We start from the raw sequence: 19,447 nt of genomic DNA, 5'->3' as shown, positions 1-19,447 counted from the left end.
AACTTATGTTTGTTTGAAATGTTTTGTCGTTATCGACAATATTTATCGATTTTAAAGGCAAAATAAAGAGTTCGGACGATGTGGGTAATTCGAGACTTCAGCTTCAATTTTTGCTATTTGAGCCCACCGTAGCGACATTTTCATTTTAATAACGCGATTTGACTTCAATTACTTATTTCACGTACTCATGATCAGAGGACTATGATGATTGACCTAAATTTTATTTTTTTTTTACAAAATTCTTGAGGTGTAACGAATTTAATGTCTGTTATTTTGTCATGATGACTTGTCGTAGGATTAATCAATAGTTTTCTTATATTATCAATATCGCCGTAAGATTACGATTAGAAAAGCGGATTCATTAATGCCATTTCCAGATGTATAGGTAGCTAAATACAAATAAATCCCGCTAAAATAAATATGACTCGGAAACAATTTTTTTCCGTCAGACGATGAGATTCTTTTAGTGGAACATATTTTGAAACTATTGAAAGTATCATATCAGTATGTTTTCGTTTCTTGAATTAACCCCATTAAAAACAGACGTGGTGGTTCTGTACGGGAATCATTCAGGTAATCACAAGCGATGACATATGAATGGTGGAAGTGAGTTTGGCGGTGTCTCCATCGTCGCGTGCATATGCCATGTTCAGTAGGTCAGTTGTGTGGTTTCCCTGGGGTATCTATTTTTACCTTGGATTACTACGATTGCGTCGAGTATTTTTCTTGTTTTTCTCTGTTGAAATGGAATGAAATGAAGTAATTCGATCATAAGAAATTTGGTTTACGTCGAAGCTTATGTCATCTATACTGTCGTTTTTTTAAATTGTGAAATGCGAGTCAATGTGAGGTTCGATCCGTCATTTACGTGCTTGCATAACTAAATTATCCTTTCGATCCAACTTACCGTGAATCTAGGCGTTGAAGAAGATACCTTTGTATATTCGTGGGCTAAGTACGTCGTCTAAAGACATATTTTATTTCCTGGGTCACAAACAGTTTTCCTTTTCCAAAAGTTTTTGTAGTTTTTTGTTTGACTTTTGAAGTAAAGTACTTAAGATTAAACCAAAATACTCTTTGGATATATAGTTTTTAGAACAGCTGTCATAGCATCATTATATTATATAGCCTCATGAAATATGATTAATGTTAAAAGGTATTAGCATATGTAGGTTCGAAAGGTATTAGCATATATTCAAATTAGGTAAAGTTGTAGCAGCTAATTTTTATATTGCAGTGAATGAGATTGTCACTTTAAAATCTTATTAAAAAAACGAAGATTTTGCTAGCTCACACATGGTTTCGCATTCCTGGGAATCTTATGCCCCATGCAATAGGGGACGCCGCGGCTGGCTGGCTCATTTCTCAGCGACACCATTCCGATATTCGTCTTCTGTTAGAAATGCAGTTTTGACTCTGATGTGGTGTGAATCGCGTTGAAGACCTTGTAGCATATTGGTAGCCAGCTTCGATCATGAATGACTCATTTCTTTGTTAATGCGGTTGTGTAAATTTAAACATCTTGCTGTATGAATTAACATTAATTATTTTAATTATAACATGTAGGGCATTACAGTGCACCCTCCTGATATCGCTAAGAATTACTTGATTACCAATGGTGTGGAAAATCGGGTCCAAATGACTCCTAATTAAGCGTTGTGTGTGGAAAGAATTACATACTTGGTGATGCGATATTTCACACACGGATGCTGCTTATGAAAAGAAAGGTTTTTCCGTTGCGTATTGACTTTACCTTTCGCTTTAAAACAAGAAGTCCACCATGGCTTGTGTATGCCTTAGGAAATGCATTCGTTAGAGTACAAAATGAACCTCCTAGTACGTCACATTATTTTATCTTCTTTAGAGCTTGTGTGATTGCATTATTAATTCAGATGATCCATTTTAAATGTAGCAGGTCAAAGATCGAGGAATTTGCGAACAATGGGAGATACTGCTTCGGAATGGAGTGGTATTGTGCATCATAGTTGGGTGTCTGCTCTATTATTGAAGTGTTTTTACGTCTGGATGGATTTCCTTTGTCCATCGATGATTGGGAAAAGTCTACGAAAAGGTACTATTGAAATGTCCAATTTAGAAGCAAAATTCGTCGAAAACACGTAATTGGCTTTTCCGGAAATCTGCATTTACTCTTGAGTTGGTCTTTCATTATTAACGGTCGCTAATGATAGTAAAAATGCAAAAAAATTCGAGGTTTTTTAAGATGAAAATAGAAAGCTCTGTAAGTTATAAATTTGAAAAAATATTCAACAAGGATGGCCTAGCCGATTGATTTTTCATGACTAAGTTCGTCCTTGGTGTAAATAACTATGCACTTTGCGTATTATTGCGGACAGAGTAACTTGTTCCATTCAGAAAAATAATTTCGTTGTTCACCCACATTACATAACAAATACTTAAAGCTGTGAGTTAAATATTTTTTGCTGCCTTTCTTGGCATAAGTGTTCGGTTATGCGTAATTTATTAAACTTTGAATGATTTCGTTTTGCTTCAAACTGACAGGAATTAATAGTAGTGGTGCTCTTTAAATCAAAGAGCGTATGATGGAAGATACGTCTTCGTACGGCAAAGGACGCAAGGACTTTCTCACTTGGCATGAGATCAGAATATTCCTTTTTGGTTCCATTTTCCCATATTTGGCTATACCAGTCTCGAAATGTATGCAACAGTGAGCCGTTGAGCATACAATCACGTTCGCCCAGAGAGTAAAAATGATGAATTTTATCGGATGATACTACTACTTTTTCTGTGGCTACTCCCGAGCTATGATATAGGTATAAAGTAACAACGGAGGTTGCCATTGGTCCATATCTATACGAAAGCTTTTATACGCATTGTTCCGATTTGAACCCGGGACACATCACGGATAAGATGCTAGGATTGTCCAAAAAGACTGGGCATAAGTGTACCATGAAACGTACGATTGGTTGACGATATCTTACTCCTCCATTGGATGAGGTATTTACTTTCAATGACCATGCAGGCAACCAGAGGGAGGTTTCATGTTACTTTCAGTTCTTTTATTCATACTAACTATTTAATGACAGATTTGTTATTGGTTTAAACGTAAATCCCAGGGTGAGGCTATGCCCCCCTAATCTATATATTCAAAATCGTGTGGCTTAGTCAGGTATGATCTCTCCCTCACCTTTTGAAACTAACCCGTGAATTACTGAATTATTGATAATTGGCGTTTATTGATTACGATACCCTGTTCTTTATAAGGTTTAACGACTCCAAAGTTGAATTAACATGCCTAGTATCGATCACACGCCACAGAAAACCAAACTGTGTAAGTAAATAGCAACCTCAATTCATGGTATTTTTTTGAAGTCATTAATGTTAGCATTGGTTTGCTAGCTCTTATTGCAGCTCTTTAATGAAGCAAATCAGTTAAATGTGTCTAATTTTCTAATGCACTTTTCTATCCTTAATATTTTATCCTGTAAAATTCATCTGCAGCCTTGCTTTGCTCTTCCTCTTGTCCGCTTGTCAGCCGACGATTGTCTTAATCAACCATAATCTCATGTAATTAAATAAAATATACTAGCATTCCAAATGGGCATTAGTTAAATGAAAAATGGACTCTCTTTCTCTTCATGCGTATATAATAAACTAGTGAATGGTACACGCAAAATTGAAGGCTAAAATTTAGCGTTGCAATGATTCAAGTAGTTGTTAACTTAGGTGAAGTGTTCTCGGGATTTTCAACGATGTTTCCACGGACGACTCGTCCATCATCTTTAGGGTGAGTGACTTAGTTTGAGTTAATTAAAACCGCTGAGATGTGGTTAACTATTTACAGCAAGTTTAGCTTAAAGCGGGTTATCCCAACTCCTATTTTATGACTACATTTTGTATATGCAGTGTGTTCTTACACATTCCTCAAATAGGAAACTATTCTCCCTCTCTTTATTCCTTCATTTTCGTCTTCTCTTCCTCCTATCTCTCGTAAGTAGTATCTATCCTGGAATATGGGGAACCCCGGTCCTTAAATGCTGCTTCAACAAGTACCTCCACCAGTTTATTATCTCTTTCAAAAGTATCCTTTCCTGTGGGGACTTCAATGGTTCTCTCACGGGAGTCAAAATATTAACATTGTCGGTTGAAAAAAGCACGAAAACTTGTTTTTCGCAAAAATCCTTTCGTAGCGCGCCTACACATCATTCACTGGATGTATCCTTAACTTTTCGTGGCTATGTATTCAGTACATAGCGCTGTATGAGTGAGTGAATCTGTCAGGATACCTTAAGCCCGAATCAAACGATTAATTTTTGTCCCTTTCGAGGGACAGCTCCAATGATGGAGGAAAAATGACAGTTTCATGCTATGGGAAAAGGGTCTGTCCTTTTTTCTGTTGCTGAAGCCATCGCTAGCACAGTCCCTCAGCCAGTCAGAACGCACGGCCGCTAACAGCGATTGTAACGCCACGCTTGGCTTTTAATTGAATGACACTAGTAAATATTGAAAGTCATGGAATAAACGATGGAAAAAGGGACTGTGGGAATGACCGTGTGAATCAAAAATGTGATAGTACGAGCGATCACCATTTTGGTCCTTGAAAACCTATCGCTGGAGCTATCACTCAGAGGGATGGAAAAAATGATCGCGTGAAAATGATTCTTTTATATACGGAGTAGCAGGCCGCCCGGCGTTTCTCGGGAAGGATAGTAAACAGGGAAATGGGAAACTTGGAACTTGGAATTCATGGTCACATAGCAGGATTTTCATGTTTTCTCTTTGAGCTTGTCAAGAGGTGTGCCTATCCGGCAGGATGTTTAACCGCAGAAGTTATAAGACGTGACGTAACAAACTTATTAGAAACGACTCGAAGGACGCGTCGGACGCAACAGAAAGTAGCACTACGGGGTTCGATATCATGAGATGCACCTTTATACTAACTTTGGTGGCTATCCGTGCAGCCGTATGGAAACGCACAGTGGACAGACAAACAGATATCCTCTTTTATATATATGGATTAGGGGAAACGTTTCCACTTGCACACCTTACATACCAGGGACCAAATCTGTCCGAAGTCGCTTTATCCTAGTTCGCTGGCGGCATATCGCCGTGATTTGTCCCCACCGAGCGCAGTGGTTAGATCTTGACCGAATGGGGACGCGGGGTCCCTCTTTCTCTGCAGGTCCCCCGGAAAATGGGACCTTTATTTTTTAAGCGTCCCGCCGCCGGGGAGAATGACGGCGATGAGGCCCAGATGTGCCCTCGCGGCCCTCTCTCGCCTTCGCTCGCGATTCCTCGCTCTCTCCTCTCTTCCTCCTCCTCCTCTCTTTCCTCTTGTCTTCTCCTCTTCATACGTATTGATCTAAGCGGCCGGTTCGCTTCCTCCGTGAAGCGGCGTTGCCGATTTTCGGGCAGGCCGAAATTGTTGCGATTACCGCACCTCCTGCGTTAACTGCTAAGAGGGAAGGGGGTCTCCTCTCTCGGGTTTCGATATGTCCGGCCCGTGGTCGAGATTTAATTTTTTTCGGCTCAAACGCTTCGCCACCCCTCACCAGCCCCTGGCGGTCTCGCCTTCTTCGTCTTGCGGTGCCATCTTTGCGACGGCCCGCTACGATGGTGCTGTGCAGTCCAATCATCCGTGTCTACGTCTTCTGGTCGCCACTTGAATTGATGCGTTCCTCGGGCGCGGTTTCTTGGGGCCCCGCTCCGCCGTCGCGGGTGCAGGCGCTTGGGTCGCGGCGCCCAGGGTGGGGGTGCGGCTGGGAAGGGGAACCCTGACCTCGGCTCTCGCCGCTCGTGCCGTTTTCGCAAACTTGACCCCAATGCGGCGAGTGAAATTTATTCGGTAATAATCGCACGTGGATTGACATTTACCGCCGCCTGCTTGCCATTTCTAGTCAATGTGCCCTTTAGACGGGTTTAATTCCCGACAATGTGTCCGATACATCTCAAGCGAACTTCTAGTAATATTCGTCGCCAGCCTTGCAGTAATTTTTCTGGTTATCGTAAGAGACAATTTTGACATTTTTCGCAGGCATAATTTATTTCTAAAGTAGAATTATTTTTTTTATACTATTATTTCAGCCTGCAATATCATCATTATTTCAGCAGAGTAAAATGATACCACACGCACCAAAATATAATATCACCACGTATAAAGTATATGAATAGCACGTGCCAGTTTAAGAAGGACGAGCTACTGAATAAAGAGTAAATTTTATTTATTCAGAGAATTTGACGAATGAGAGATGAAAGACTCCAATCACCCACGGAAATTTGATGAGTAGTGGTGACGAACGCAATCAGGGTTATATTTTATGCAATACCGATTACGTCAAACAATTTCCGGTGGCAGCTATTGCGAAAGAGGAAGTAGTGTGGTTTTATCGGAAGTATTATAATCGTATTGTCTCTCTCGTATTAATGTGCTAATCATCCACCAGATAAAGCCTGTAAACACTTCCTGGTTTTTAGTCATCGTGATCTTATGAAGGCAGTGCGCACATTATCGTGCCCCCCCTACTCTTCTGTATTTCCGATACGTGTAATGTTTTCCTCAAATCATCATGCAGCCTCTCAATTGTCGTACATCCATAAAACCGTTTTCCCCCTCCAAATCCTCGTTTACTTACCTTTTTCTTCCAGGCTGTTTCTTCTCCTCCACTTATCTCGTCCTTCCTTAAGCCGGGCTGATGCTTAGACGAAAAATGAAAAAGGAGGATATGTTTTATCTATAGTTTTCGATATCTTTCTGCATTCTTCATTTTCTTTCTGCGGCATTGTCGCTTGATATTCTGCTTTGGGGGTCGCACTCATCTAATCTCGAACGTCCTTATTAAGTAAGCAACTCCAAATTAAGCTTTCAAATTTTTACTCCAATTATTCTGTCGCAGTGGATGGCGTCTTACTTCGTCGTTCTCCTCCTCAGCTCTTTTGTTCATTTTCTATATATTTTAACTTTAATTTAGGGATTGGAAAATACGATCCTTGGTCTTTATTCCACTTATTCTGCTCTTTCCTCGTTATTTAATTGATCTGATTTAATTAGTGGGATTTACTTTCATTCCAAAATGTTTTCAAATATTTCTTTCTTTCATCACTTCTTGTGAAACTGAGCCAATGCTGCCTCTGACATGAATTTTTATATTTGTCTCTTGGTTACTACTAGTGAAGCGAGCGTATTTCAGGGACATACTGTGCATCTTGCGGTGTTCTACGTTTATCTCCGCATTTATAGAGGGATCAATTTCTTAGGGAGGTATTGCGCACTTACGCTTGAGCTTGGGGTATATTCCAGTAAGTGCAGGAGAAGAGCTTAGTTAGAGTGAAGGACTCTACCGAGTAATTATATACACCTTCGTGTGACTTCTGCCCCCTGATTTTTTTTGCCGAGAATTGGGGTCATCACTCCATCGTATGTTTGGTTTGCTTTCTTGAGGTCTGCAAGTGAAGTATATACCTGTCTTCATTTGTCCAGCTATCACATGGTGTCGGTAAAATCTGAAATTAATTGCATTAAGTAGATACCAAAATTCATGTTCCTTTTTCACCTAATAATTTATCTTTTTTTCTCACATTTGAATCGGAGCTGGCGTGTCAGCAAATATCTTTTTCAGGCTACTCAACGATTTAAAATTTACTTCCTACATTTACTATCTACCAAAGTTTTCGCTGTGTCATTTTTCTTGTGGATTTCTTCTGTCAAATATGACAGATCCTGGAAAATTTTCTCTAATAAAATTTTACGATTTCATTTACGATCTAAAAACGATTGTATGCTTCCTTTGAAATTCGATAGGAATTTTTTTTAAGTAGTGAAGACAAAATGATTCAAGTAAATGCTGAACTAGTTACTTACGTATTCATATAAGACACGGACTCCGGCGTTACTTTTTGAAACTGCTTCATCATAAAATAAAAATACTTTGTTCTATTCCACACTTTATTTTAAATACAAATAGGGTTTTTCAAATAGAACAAAGTATTCTTATTTTATGACTTACGTATTCCTTAATTATTTCATTTTCATCCACATCTGTGCTTCTTCTGTCTACACGGAAAAATTTTTAGTTAGAACTATCGAATTCTGATGAAATTTATCAAACCTTTCGGTTTATATGGCACATTGAAAAATTCAGGAGCAATTACGAAACCAGTTTGATACGTTCTATCGAACTGGTTTGGTAATTGTTACCGAACTGGCCACAGCAGTTCGATAAAAACTACCAAAATCGAAAGGATAATAAAACCGACGTAGCGTGCACGTATGAAAGATTTTTCACCCAGAAAAACATTGTTCTGATTAAAAATCAGAAAATTAAGAGTATAACGTAAGTTTCTGCAAAAGAAATACAAAAAAGTGGAGAAAAAATACGCCTGCACGAAGCATTAAGCGTGGGCCCCCCGCGTGGTAGACACGAACTGTAACAACTTGGCTAAATCGGTTGTCATAATAGTTGCTCACACAAACGTCTTAATATAATATTATTGTAAATAATCAACCTTTGTTTTGAAATGTGATTAAGGTGTGACTAAAGTTTCCCTTTGTAAGCTTAAGAGGAATACTTGATGCACTCAATTGCAATACGTAGGTACTCCTTATCAATATCTAGTGCAGATGCGCATGAAAAATTTATTTGCAGGCTTTTTACATCGATGTAGAGACTATAACGTGCTGGGTGATATCCTTAGCATGGATTGGGTCTAGTATGACGACTTTTATCACATGTTATTAAACATGATCTCGAATGATTATACCTCAGGAAAACCTCTAATTAAAGTTTTAATGTGTCGAAATACACAAACGTCTCCTTACAGCTTAAATACCTATGAGAATACGCTATTCTATCATTGTCTTTGATGCACCAGCTTTCGGATAACATTGCAATTTAAAGCAGAAATAAACAGAAAAATGAACGTAAACAAAATTAAAACGTTATCGCCATCACAAATAATGAAAACAAAATCATTTCTACCAACCTATCTTTTATGTAAGGTCTGTTTAAGAATCTTTCAACTGCAAATGGGTATTGGTATAAACAAAAGAGAGTCGATAGATTACGAAACACTTAATAAATTCTATCAAACCAAATTTGCATAACAATGTAGAGTTTGATAATTTTTACCAAACAAGCAAGCACCTTCGTAAAATGAATCATAACTTCGATAAAAGTTACCAAACTCTGAATCGTATTGAATTAAATCAGTTATTTTACCAAACTCGTTCGTAAAATTGACCAAATTATGAAATATCAAAGTGTTCGATGAAATGTATCAAGAGCGTTTGGTAAAATAAATCAAGTGCTTAATAATTTACACCAAATTTGAAGTATATTTAACAAAAATACTCCCTGTCACACCAGTTTGATAGTTTTAATCAAAACTTTTTTTTCCGTGTACCCTGTGAGCCCCCACATAAGTGCTGACACGGGTGTGTTCAACATTTAAAGTTGACGTCACATGCTCTGCCTTTTTCTAATTATTTTTCTACCTAGATGTATTCATATCAATTGCGAAGAGAAAAAATTCCCATGGACCGGGAATTGAACCACAGACCTTAGGCTTTTCGGGGCACAGCGCAGACCTCTAAGCTATCCATGTTCCGTGATTCGCATGAATATTTTATATAGCTTCACGGTGTCTAGATCTTAGGCTCTTGTGTTCCATCAAGGATAGCAACGCAAGGAAAAATAGTCTTACAAAAAATTACGCGCGTTGTATTTATTTGATTACAGAGTTCCACCTAGATCCTTAAGTTATGGGAAAAAACGGAATCCTTTACGTATCGGTTCACCCAAGTATATCTTATTTTATCGGCTCTGTCGGACCTGGAAATATAGTTAAGTTTCTTATAGATGATCTCCGTTTCTCTCTGAAAGATAATTAGTTCTTAATCGCTTAAGCAATGTAAGCCTAGCACGTTACCTCCCGACTCGGTTTCGCAGTCGTGTAAAAATTGCGTGACGCCCTCGGTTCATTTGATGCAGATTTCGCAGAGTACGCTACTTTCCTATGTATTTTAAACAGTGCATGGAATAAATCTTTATGCGACGGCTCCCATTGGCTTGGCTAATGTTCAAGGTGCGGCTTGACGAGTTAGATATAGCCATCCTTCTTTCACTTCTGCATCCGGAGACCGTCCCACGAAAAGCTTGAGGAGTCCATTCCTCTTTAGGGTTCTACCACAAATATTTATTTTATGCTCCCCACGATGCTAGTGAAGTTATCGCGACATCCAGTCATTTGACGCCGTTCTGTTAACTCCATCCACAACATATTCTTGTGGTGGTGGAAGTGAGGATTGCGTCTATGGATGAAGCGTGCATGCGTTCATTCATGATCTCGCGACCGTTGGATGTTCCGCCGTGTGCGGGTCCGGTCTGCGACTGGTTTTAGTGCGATGGCATGTATGTAGACGGACCGCATTCCACGAATAGCGAGAATGGCTGGCGCTGGACATGCGGGTTGTCCACCATGCAGGCGCCCAGCCTCGCCCCATCCGCGCTACTGACCGTTATACGCCATTCAAACCTTACATAGGCTAATGCATCAAAAGAGACAGTTCTGATTTTTTTTGTATGCCTTTGGGACAAATACTGGCATTAAAAATACAGATTAGCAACTCCGAAAGACGTGTACGAACCTCTGAAAGGAAAACAAAATGAGCAATTCTCGCCGTTCTTTCGGCTTTCTTCCTGTGAAAATATGCATGCTTTGGATTGGACTCTATTATCTAATTTAAAATAATAAATTCTCTCCTACTTAAATTGAGCTCTTGAGATTTATTTGAAGCAGAAGCAAATGGAACCCCATTTACGTTGAAGTGTTTACTGGGCTATCATTCCCTGTAGGCCTAATTTATTTATTGACTGAATTGATCTCCCGCTTCATCGATAATTGTATCAAATCGACTTAAGTTTCACTAAATAACCCTCTCTTAAGTAAGGAGATTCCAGGTCGTATCGCGGATGCATGGAAGAATTTATTGCAGAATGAAGCTCTTATATGGCTAATGAGATGGTGACAATATTTTCGGTTCTTTCGTCGATTGAGTATGCGTTGTGACAAACTAATGGCTATCTATAACACAGCGGTGTGAATTACAGATTCGCTCGCGAGTAATCGTAATTACTCAAATCCTCAGGAGAAATTTATCCTCCTTAACCTCAGTGTTCGATGTGGTATTCCCCCTCGTCTCCAACGACGATGATTCAATTTTACTATGCTGTAAAAATTTGCACCAAATAGGCAAATAAAAACGAATGCTCTTAAAAAATCATATCCTGTGATATGAGAATCACTATTACAAGAGCCTTAATTTACTAATAGCAGTGGTGGGTTGGAAAGTCACAATGCGTTTGAGGTAAAGTGCAGAACGTTAGCTAGTCTGTGTTTATAAAGTCAAGGAATTCGTGTGTAGAATAAGGAAGTCTGTAAAAGTTGATATTAGGTTAACAGTCAAAGGTGTATAGTTAAAAAAAAGGTCGTCTTGCAAGATTCTGAAGAAGGAGTATTTTCAAGTCAAAGTAATAAAAGTGAAATTGTGTTTTTATGCGGTTATCATTATGTACGCTAGAAATTGTGGGGTATTGAAATAATGTTCATGTTTAAAAAATAATTACTTCATGATTGCCCTGATGGGAGTACCTGCATGTGTCGCTATTTTTTTTAAACATAATTATAGCATATGCTGTTGCCATTATTTAAATTGTTAATTAAAGTGCGTTCGAAATGTGCGTTGTTTTAAATAAATAGGAAGCAAGCAAATTTGGGACTTATCAAATCGAAACTTTTTCTTTTTTAAACTTAATTCAATTTCAAATTTAATTTCTTTTTACACTAAATAACCCTCTCGTCCAGGTCGTATCGAGGGTGCGTGGAAGAATTATGATGCAGAATAAAGCTCTTATCCGGCTGTAGAAATTTATGTATGTATCCAAATAATTTTTTAAGTTTTAAATTGAGGAATGTACATTCTTGCAAGATTTTTAAGTATTATTTACCGGGACAGGTTTATTTTCACGAATGGGTAGTTGTCACAATTGGGTTCATGTATAAAAGAGGAAAAATTGATGTAGCCATTCTAAGATGAATCCATCAGTTAAGTCTTTCGAAATTGTTGGTCTGGCAAAACGAGTGCATTTTTGCCTCGTTCGAGTTGTACATTCCCTTTAATATTGGAGATACTTAATCAAGTGAGTGAATGAAAATAGTGGAACTATTACGAAGTACTGTTATGGGCTTCAATGGTGCTTTATCCGTAAATAGTTCAATTATAGCCTTAAATATAATTTTCGGGATACTCAAAAAGTCGTTCACCATCGCATCGGCCCTTACATGAGGACGGTTAGGCAGCACGGTGAAATCGTCGTAACAGCGTAACACCCTGAATGTAGGCAACCTTGATTTACTCCTGTGTCAAGCTATTTGCGTCGAAATCATTTCTTGGCGAAACATATGATGTCATCGTATTTGCTTTCAATCCTTGTCGTAAACTATCTTCATTTAAGCTTGGCCTCTCATGCTTTAATAAAATCTTGACTTTCAATATATTTTGCAGGGATAAATAATTAGGCCATCCGCCGCTGGCATTTAGGCGGGTGCATACGAAGTACTGTAAACTTTTCACGAATTGCATTGGTATTCATCGAAGCTTTTGCGTAATAAGTATGGAACGGATTTTCTGCATGGTAGATGTCTTGTATCATATTCTATTTGAAGCAATTAACTCCACCATGGTGCTTTCTCGGCCGGCTGCATAAAAACTTTCTCTTTTCCGTTTTTTGTACCTAAACGAAAGCCTTGTAGTTATTACTTCATCTTGTTTTCCTCACTTTTATTTGAAAATATGGTTTTATTGTATTAGATTCCTTTCAGAGTCGTCTTGTTTAATTTTATCCGACTATGTTTAGTGTCGTCTTCCGCTGGAGATTGGAAACCCGGTATTCGCGTGGGCCAATTAATTGCTTAATGATGGAATATAACCTAGGAATACTTCAGTTCTTAATATTATTATTAGTTACTCAGTAATGCAATTAGTTTTTTTAGCTACCATTGCTCAAGTGTTAAATTAATCTAGAATTTTTGAAGTATTGCCAACCCAAATAGACTTCTGCGGGGAAGGATTGCCATGCGACCATTTTCTCGAAATGATGAATGGTCTCCCTGATATCGATAGTGAAATGGCCTTGGCGTTTTATTGAATACCATTACCATGATTGTTAATCCATTTCCTCGTAAGTGTACATTGCGGTAATGTGCACCAAATATCGCTATATTAATGCAAATGGTTACTTATTTGAGCTGCTTTAAATACACCGCTAATGCCAATTTCACTAGCGTTTTAAGTTACATGAGTAATAGTCCAAAATCAGTTGGACAATTTGTTGAGTAAATCGTAAAGATGAGTCCTCTTCAATGTTCATCAATAGAATTGAGGTTTTCATGCGTAATGAAGAAATTGCGTAATTCCGTTATGGAATTTCGTCGTGTGATATGTGATCCGTGTCACTCTTACGAGAAAATTTAGGCGTATGTATTTTATAGAAAAGCGGGTTACCTTACTAAAAGCCTCCTAGGGTGGGAATTCAAATCTAGTTTTTCTACCCTTCGGTGGAAGAAAATCTTCAACGATTCGCGAATGAAGTGAGTTTCTATGAGGCGTTTTCTGAAGTTAAGGATTTTATTACCTTGAGTGATGAGTTTGTGCAACATTTATGTGGCCACCACTGTAAGGAAAATCATATTTACCGCCTAAAATATTAATTTTATTCATTAATGCTCTCCAAGAAATGCGATTGGATCAACTCAATTCTGACTTCGCTTAGCTACGTTGGTGCGTAAATATGCTTTCTACACGATTTTCTTATCCGTAAATATGCTTTCTAGAAATTTTCTTATCGTACGGATTTTAGGACAATATATATTCCCGAAATTTATTTGTGCTAGGCGCATCGTTTTTGTATAAAAGTCGTAATTTTCTAACTAGAGTACCTCAATTTATAATTTCTTATCGTTTTTTAGCGTTTTTCAAATGAGTTTTCTTACTAGTTCTTACGTAAAAAGGAAATTTTAATTTAATTAAGCTATTCCATGCGTAATATATTAGTAATTTTTGTTTGGAAATATTTTACCCATGTATGTATCAATTGCTAAACAGTAATAATCTGGTTTATCGCTAGCCAGTGATAAATGCGAGCGTACGAAACAGGATTCTCTCCTACCGTTGTTTAGTGGAAACTATGTTTATGCTGACATTACACTTGGGTAACGCGTGCAAACACTGGAGAGTGAATGGGGAATCATGGGAACCCTGCAAATCGGAACATATGCAATTTTGTGCAAGATCGTGCTTGTCATTGTGGAAAAAACCGCGAAGCTATTCCATCTTCACCTTCGCGTGACCTAGCTACATTTTCACATGAACGATTGAGTAACCTCAAGCTTCACGTGCGCCAGCAATTTTCCATATTCCGTGGAATACGTAGTCGAGGAATCTTATCGCCCCCTTGCTAGTAAAAAAGTAGATTGATATTCGTTTCATGTTTTACGTATCCGGTCGTAGAAGGATGGCGCCCTGTGAGGACCTTTCTTTTCATTCTTTTACCTGTTACGTCAGTGGTTCGTGATTTTACTCAGGACTCCCGCCATCAATTTTCTTATCTGATTTTTTTATATGTATTCTGCTAAGTTTGTGTCGTTAAATCTTCCTCTTTCTCATGTCACTTCGGAAATAACTTCTCCTCAATGGTGTGGAGAGGTCGTAATGGCTTTTGCGCCACGGCTTAAACATATTTTGTCATACAACTCAAATTTTCGAGGAAGCTAACTTGTAGGATATCGCATAAGTGTTTCTTCCTTACATCCGTTGTGTGTGAGAGTAATGAAACATCTTCAACCGTTCAATGTGGCATGAATATCCGTCACGATTCTCGGGAACATTACGATGCATTACGTCATAGCGTTATTCCTTCGCTTGAAACATGTAATAAATTTACTTTCCGTGACTTGCTAGTCGTTGGAAATGGAAGGCGCTCGATTATAATGATCCTCGCTTGGTAGTTGAACGAATGCTTTACAAGGGTGGCCACCCGCAGTACACAAAATCTCGTAGTGTATTCTACCTGCATTCAGTTATTTTTGCAGCTAATGTGTGCTTTGGAACAGTGTATTCTTTTAATTTGTTAATCTAATTATTTATTCCCGACAATATCGTGTATCAACTGGTTGGTAATAAGACTGGTTCCTTTTACCATGGCAAGTAGAAAGTGCCACTCGCAAGCTTAAAGAGGTTAGAAACCCCTGCTTTCGTTTTTCATATTTGAACCGCCCCTAGAAATTAATTGCTGTCCCATATTTTCTGTAGTGCTCACTGTCAAGATCGTAAAACCAACGTCAAAATTATTTGACGTTGATTTATTAATAGTGGGTGGATATTTCGTTATATTTTGCAGTTTGCAGTACAAGTTCCCGTATATTCTCTTAGCCTAATGTTGAAATGTGTCTGCGTGAAACTGTAGGGGAAAGCTACTTCGCGGTTGCTTAGTATTTACTCAATCGTAAGAAATTGAAGAATTAGATTGTTATTTTTTATTGATTTGCCGCGTAGGCATTGATGCTCATTCCGTCGAGCTCGACCTATGTTGTGGATTTGTAGTCCGTGTTAGAAAAAAGGAAATTGAACTTTTGAAAGGCTTAGTATCTTAATTTCCGTCCGTTACTTGTGTTTCATCGATGGAATCTCTTTCTCGAGAGAGAGATGAGTAACATGGCAACTTTGCCGTTGGGTGGTGTTTCTGTAAAAGAATGTTAATCACTCATTAGAAGAGCTTGTGCAGTACTTATGTAGTCGAAACAAGTTCTATAAACGCGATTTTCACCATTTTTAATTCCTCGTATCGGGGAGAGAATAGTTTCCACGAAACGAAAGTTGTCCATCGACACGGCCACGTCCCTTGCTCCTCGTGATACTAATGAGTCTCCTTCAGCTCGTCACGATGCATGACTCGGAAAATAATTAATTAGCGTGTGTATTAGACTGTCGGTTTATGAAAGTAGCATGTTTCTGATGGGAAAGGCTCTTACAAAATCAGAGGGTCCAGGAATGGGAAATCCTGCTAAGTTAATAAACGCTCTTGTATCCGTTTCTCGTCAATTTCTTCAATTCCGTATTTTCTGTAATCATAGGTGTGAAAAGTGGATTACAGTTTTGCCCTTATTAGAGGAATTCAGTTTTCGAACTCTTTCCTTTATCATCTCCGCGAATACATCTGTGGTTTATGATAGTTTTTTAAAAAGCAATAGCAACCATCGACCAGGCACACTGCGGTAATTGATGATCGAAACCTTGAATAATAGCTTAAATACAAACTTAGTTTTCCTAATTTTTATAGAGTATAGGGTACACGCAGAGCCACTGGATTTAGGTATTGTTTCAAATTTATTGTCTATATACGATTGATGAAATAAAAGGCATGTGAGGAGTTCTGTGCAGTCGTAGGGGAAGGGATGATGCAATCCGTGTTGGAAGTGTGTTCGGTCGGTGTTGAAGAGGAACAGGCTAGGGATTGTGGATGGAGAAGAGATGTTTGCGGAACAGATAAAGAAAACTATCCGAAATCAGGACCGTGTAATCATCACCCCTAATGTATTTGCATCTGTTTCTAAATTATACTATTTCCAATATTTGCCTCATTACGTCATCTTTAATATTTGACTCGCCGTAACGAATCGCATGTTTGATGTCTTCCCTAGCTTCCATTAAGGCAGTCTTATGCATGACCTAGGCGGCTTACTCTTCTCATTTGTAACCAGATTCTCCTTGAGGACGGTAGCTGAGTAAATTACCGTGACGTTGATCATGGAATTACGAAGGTGGAAAATGGAGAAGGCATCTTGTACTCAGCTGAAGAGGGAAGCCTAAATCTTTGTCATAATTGAAAGGGCTTATCATTCTTTTACTCCTTATTGAAACGAAATCAGGGGGTCGGGTTTGTGTGGTTCTTAGAATGTTTATTTTCCACCCCGTGGGCCCGAGTTCAAATCCCGACATTGTCTGAGATTATCGTAGACTACCCGATCCCGCCTCGAGTGTTTTATGGGTAGCAAAACTTCGTCCGTCATATTGGACGTTAAGTCGTGGTCCCTATGGCACCTTCCGTTATGATCAGAATAAGGCCGTCGTCGGGTTTATTCCATCCCTTCCCACCGAAGCCTTCCTTATGGCGCAAATCACCCGAGGTGTCGGTCGCATCTTTAAATACCCAGCTACGATCCTATGGAACAATCATTTTTAGATCCCACGGAATGTTTTTTAACTCACTTGTCTGCGTCCCGTATCAATCCGTGTTCGAAATAATTATATTTCTTCAATATATCGCAGATATGAGGATTGGTAATCGCTATCGGCCGGGGTCAATACGGTTACTATGGTTTGGGCCCTACTAATTTACGTGGCCGACTTACTGCAACATCGTGAGATCGCCGTGAGTAGTGAGTACTCCATGGCTAGCGTATCGAACCCCGCCGTGCCGCTCCTCTCGCGGCGTCGCGCGGCAGTTGTCGCCGCTATCGGCGCTTGTTTCGGCGGCAGACGGGGGGCGGGGGCCGGCGCGTCTGCCTCCACCCCCCGTTACCCGGCTGCGATGGCAGGGGGGTGGGGACAGTCTCCCTTCCGTGTGTTTGCACGCTCTCTCCCTGCCTCAACACCGCTCGGCTGCGGCCGCCGCTCCTCCTCCCGCTCCCTCCTGCTCCCTCCCGACCGGGCCTGCGTCTTGCCGCGTCTGACGCGGCGGGGGAGCAGGGCCTCGGGATCTGCCAGTCGGTGGCTGAACGGCGGCGGGACGGATAGCGCGCTTCGGGATGTGCCCGCCGGGTGGTTGGATGGCGCACGGTGGCCGTGTCTCGTGAGAGGGAGTGCCTTGTCGGATGGTGCGTCGGACGTAGCGTCGGCGGGCGGAGGTCGCGGGGGCCAAGGATGTACCGGAGCCGCGTATTCCGGGCGGAGGAGGCGATGATGCTGTCTCACCACCCGAGCGACTCGCCCCCGCCGCCCACACTCCCCCCGCCCATGTCTCCCCCCGGTACGTGCACCCCCTATCGATCAAGCAGCCCTCGACGCTCTCCACGGGCCCCCGATGCTCTCGGTGGCCCCACGGGCCGTTTCATATTGTCGTACCCGCTGCCCGCCACCCTATCCATGAGCCGGAGGATATGTGGTCGTGCTGGGTGGAAAAACGTGCCCGGGTGCAGTGTCGAGTTCGATTTTTTTTAGTGTGTCGGCGCACGGCCGTGCCCCGCCCGTGAGGCACGAGAAGTGGCGTGTAGCCGGGCGTAGCTTCCCACCGGACCCAGCACAACATAGCGGCCGGTGGCGGCGGCGCTCGGGCCGGCATCCGCCACGCTCTCCCCCCGACAACAAGTTGCCCCCGACCGTCTGCCTCCCCGTCTCCCCTCCGCCGCCCCTCCCGGCGGATGTTGGCGGGGGAGGAGGGCGCTGGAGGAGGGGTTGTTGGTGGTGGGATGATGGCACGGCTGAAATATGCGAAGTGATGTAATGGACTGATTCTTCCTCCCATGTTGCCTCCGTGTCGGTTTTCAAGGACGCGCCTCTTTGCCAGCTGGGAATGCGATCGTCTCGTGTTCCGCCCCGCAGTGGATTTTAAATTGTGACCCCTCCCCTCCGTCCCTCCCCCTGTAGAGCGTGATAAGTTGATCTTTATGAGACGAGACTTATTTTTTCGGGGGTCTTTTGGGCGACTGTCGAAGTATCATCCCTCCTCTGTTACTCTGTACAAGTTCCCGTATATTCTCTTAGCCTAATGTTGAAATGTGTCTGCGTGAAATTTTCCCCGATAAGCTCTCTCTCTTCATTTACTATCTTGTTTATCTTTGTCATAGGATTTGTTTCAAGACTGTGCTTGTTCCTCGGTTTTAGAGCGATACGAAAACGACCAAAGCCTTTGCTTTTGCATGGCGGCCAATTGCTTTTCTTAGACTTGAAACCTATCAATCTAATTGCAGTGTTTCACAGGTGCCAAAGCTCGATTGGCATCTCAACCCTAGTTACAGTTTCAATGGTTTGGCATTGCTCGTTTTAATTTCTGTTGACTAATCCGGCGATGTGTACAATTTTTATTCGACTATTCACGTACTCACTGCACTCATTGCGATTGTGGGTATATCATTGATAACGGTGATCACACAAATGATAATTATTGGCAGTTAGTTTTTCATGAAATTATAGTGAGTGAGATAATTTAGTTCTTATGGTGGACAGAAAACGCCGTATTAATTCCTAGGTTTGTCACCGGCTTGCTGTGTTTACATCATGATTTTAGATTTCCCCAGTCGCGAGGGTGTACGATTGAATTTCTTATCTTGCAATAATTCAAGTTGTAACAATTTACTGGACCATAGGCCGTGACCTTTCTTGTCTCATTTATCCTTACGTAGATTTCGCCATAGTATT

At 40.6% G+C, this 19,447-nt stretch overlaps 1 protein-coding gene across 6 annotated transcripts in view; it reads left to right on the top strand.

The window, feature by feature from the left end:
- Nucleotides 1–19,447, top strand: part of LOC124167366 (transcriptional activator protein Pur-beta) — a 69,814-nt gene that overhangs the window by 18,726 nt on the left and 31,641 nt on the right. Inside the window, exon 1 of one of the 6 annotated variants that reach the window (XM_046545376.1) lies at nucleotides 17,764–18,059. The exons of the other annotated variants lie outside the window; for them this stretch is intronic. Coding sequence (XP_046401332.1) covers nucleotides 17,954–18,059 — 106 coding nt within the window. The 5' untranslated portion in view covers nucleotides 17,764–17,953. Of the gene's footprint in view, nucleotides 1–17,763; nucleotides 18,060–19,447 lie in introns of those variants that run through there. 6 annotated transcript variants of the gene reach the window in all.

The sequence above is a fragment of the Ischnura elegans genome, chromosome 10 (genome assembly GCF_921293095.1).
Source record: "Ischnura elegans chromosome 10, ioIscEleg1.1, whole genome shotgun sequence".
NCBI lineage: Eukaryota > Metazoa > Arthropoda > Insecta > Odonata > Coenagrionidae > Ischnura > Ischnura elegans.
This window is presented reverse-complemented; position numbering and strand designations above follow the sequence as displayed.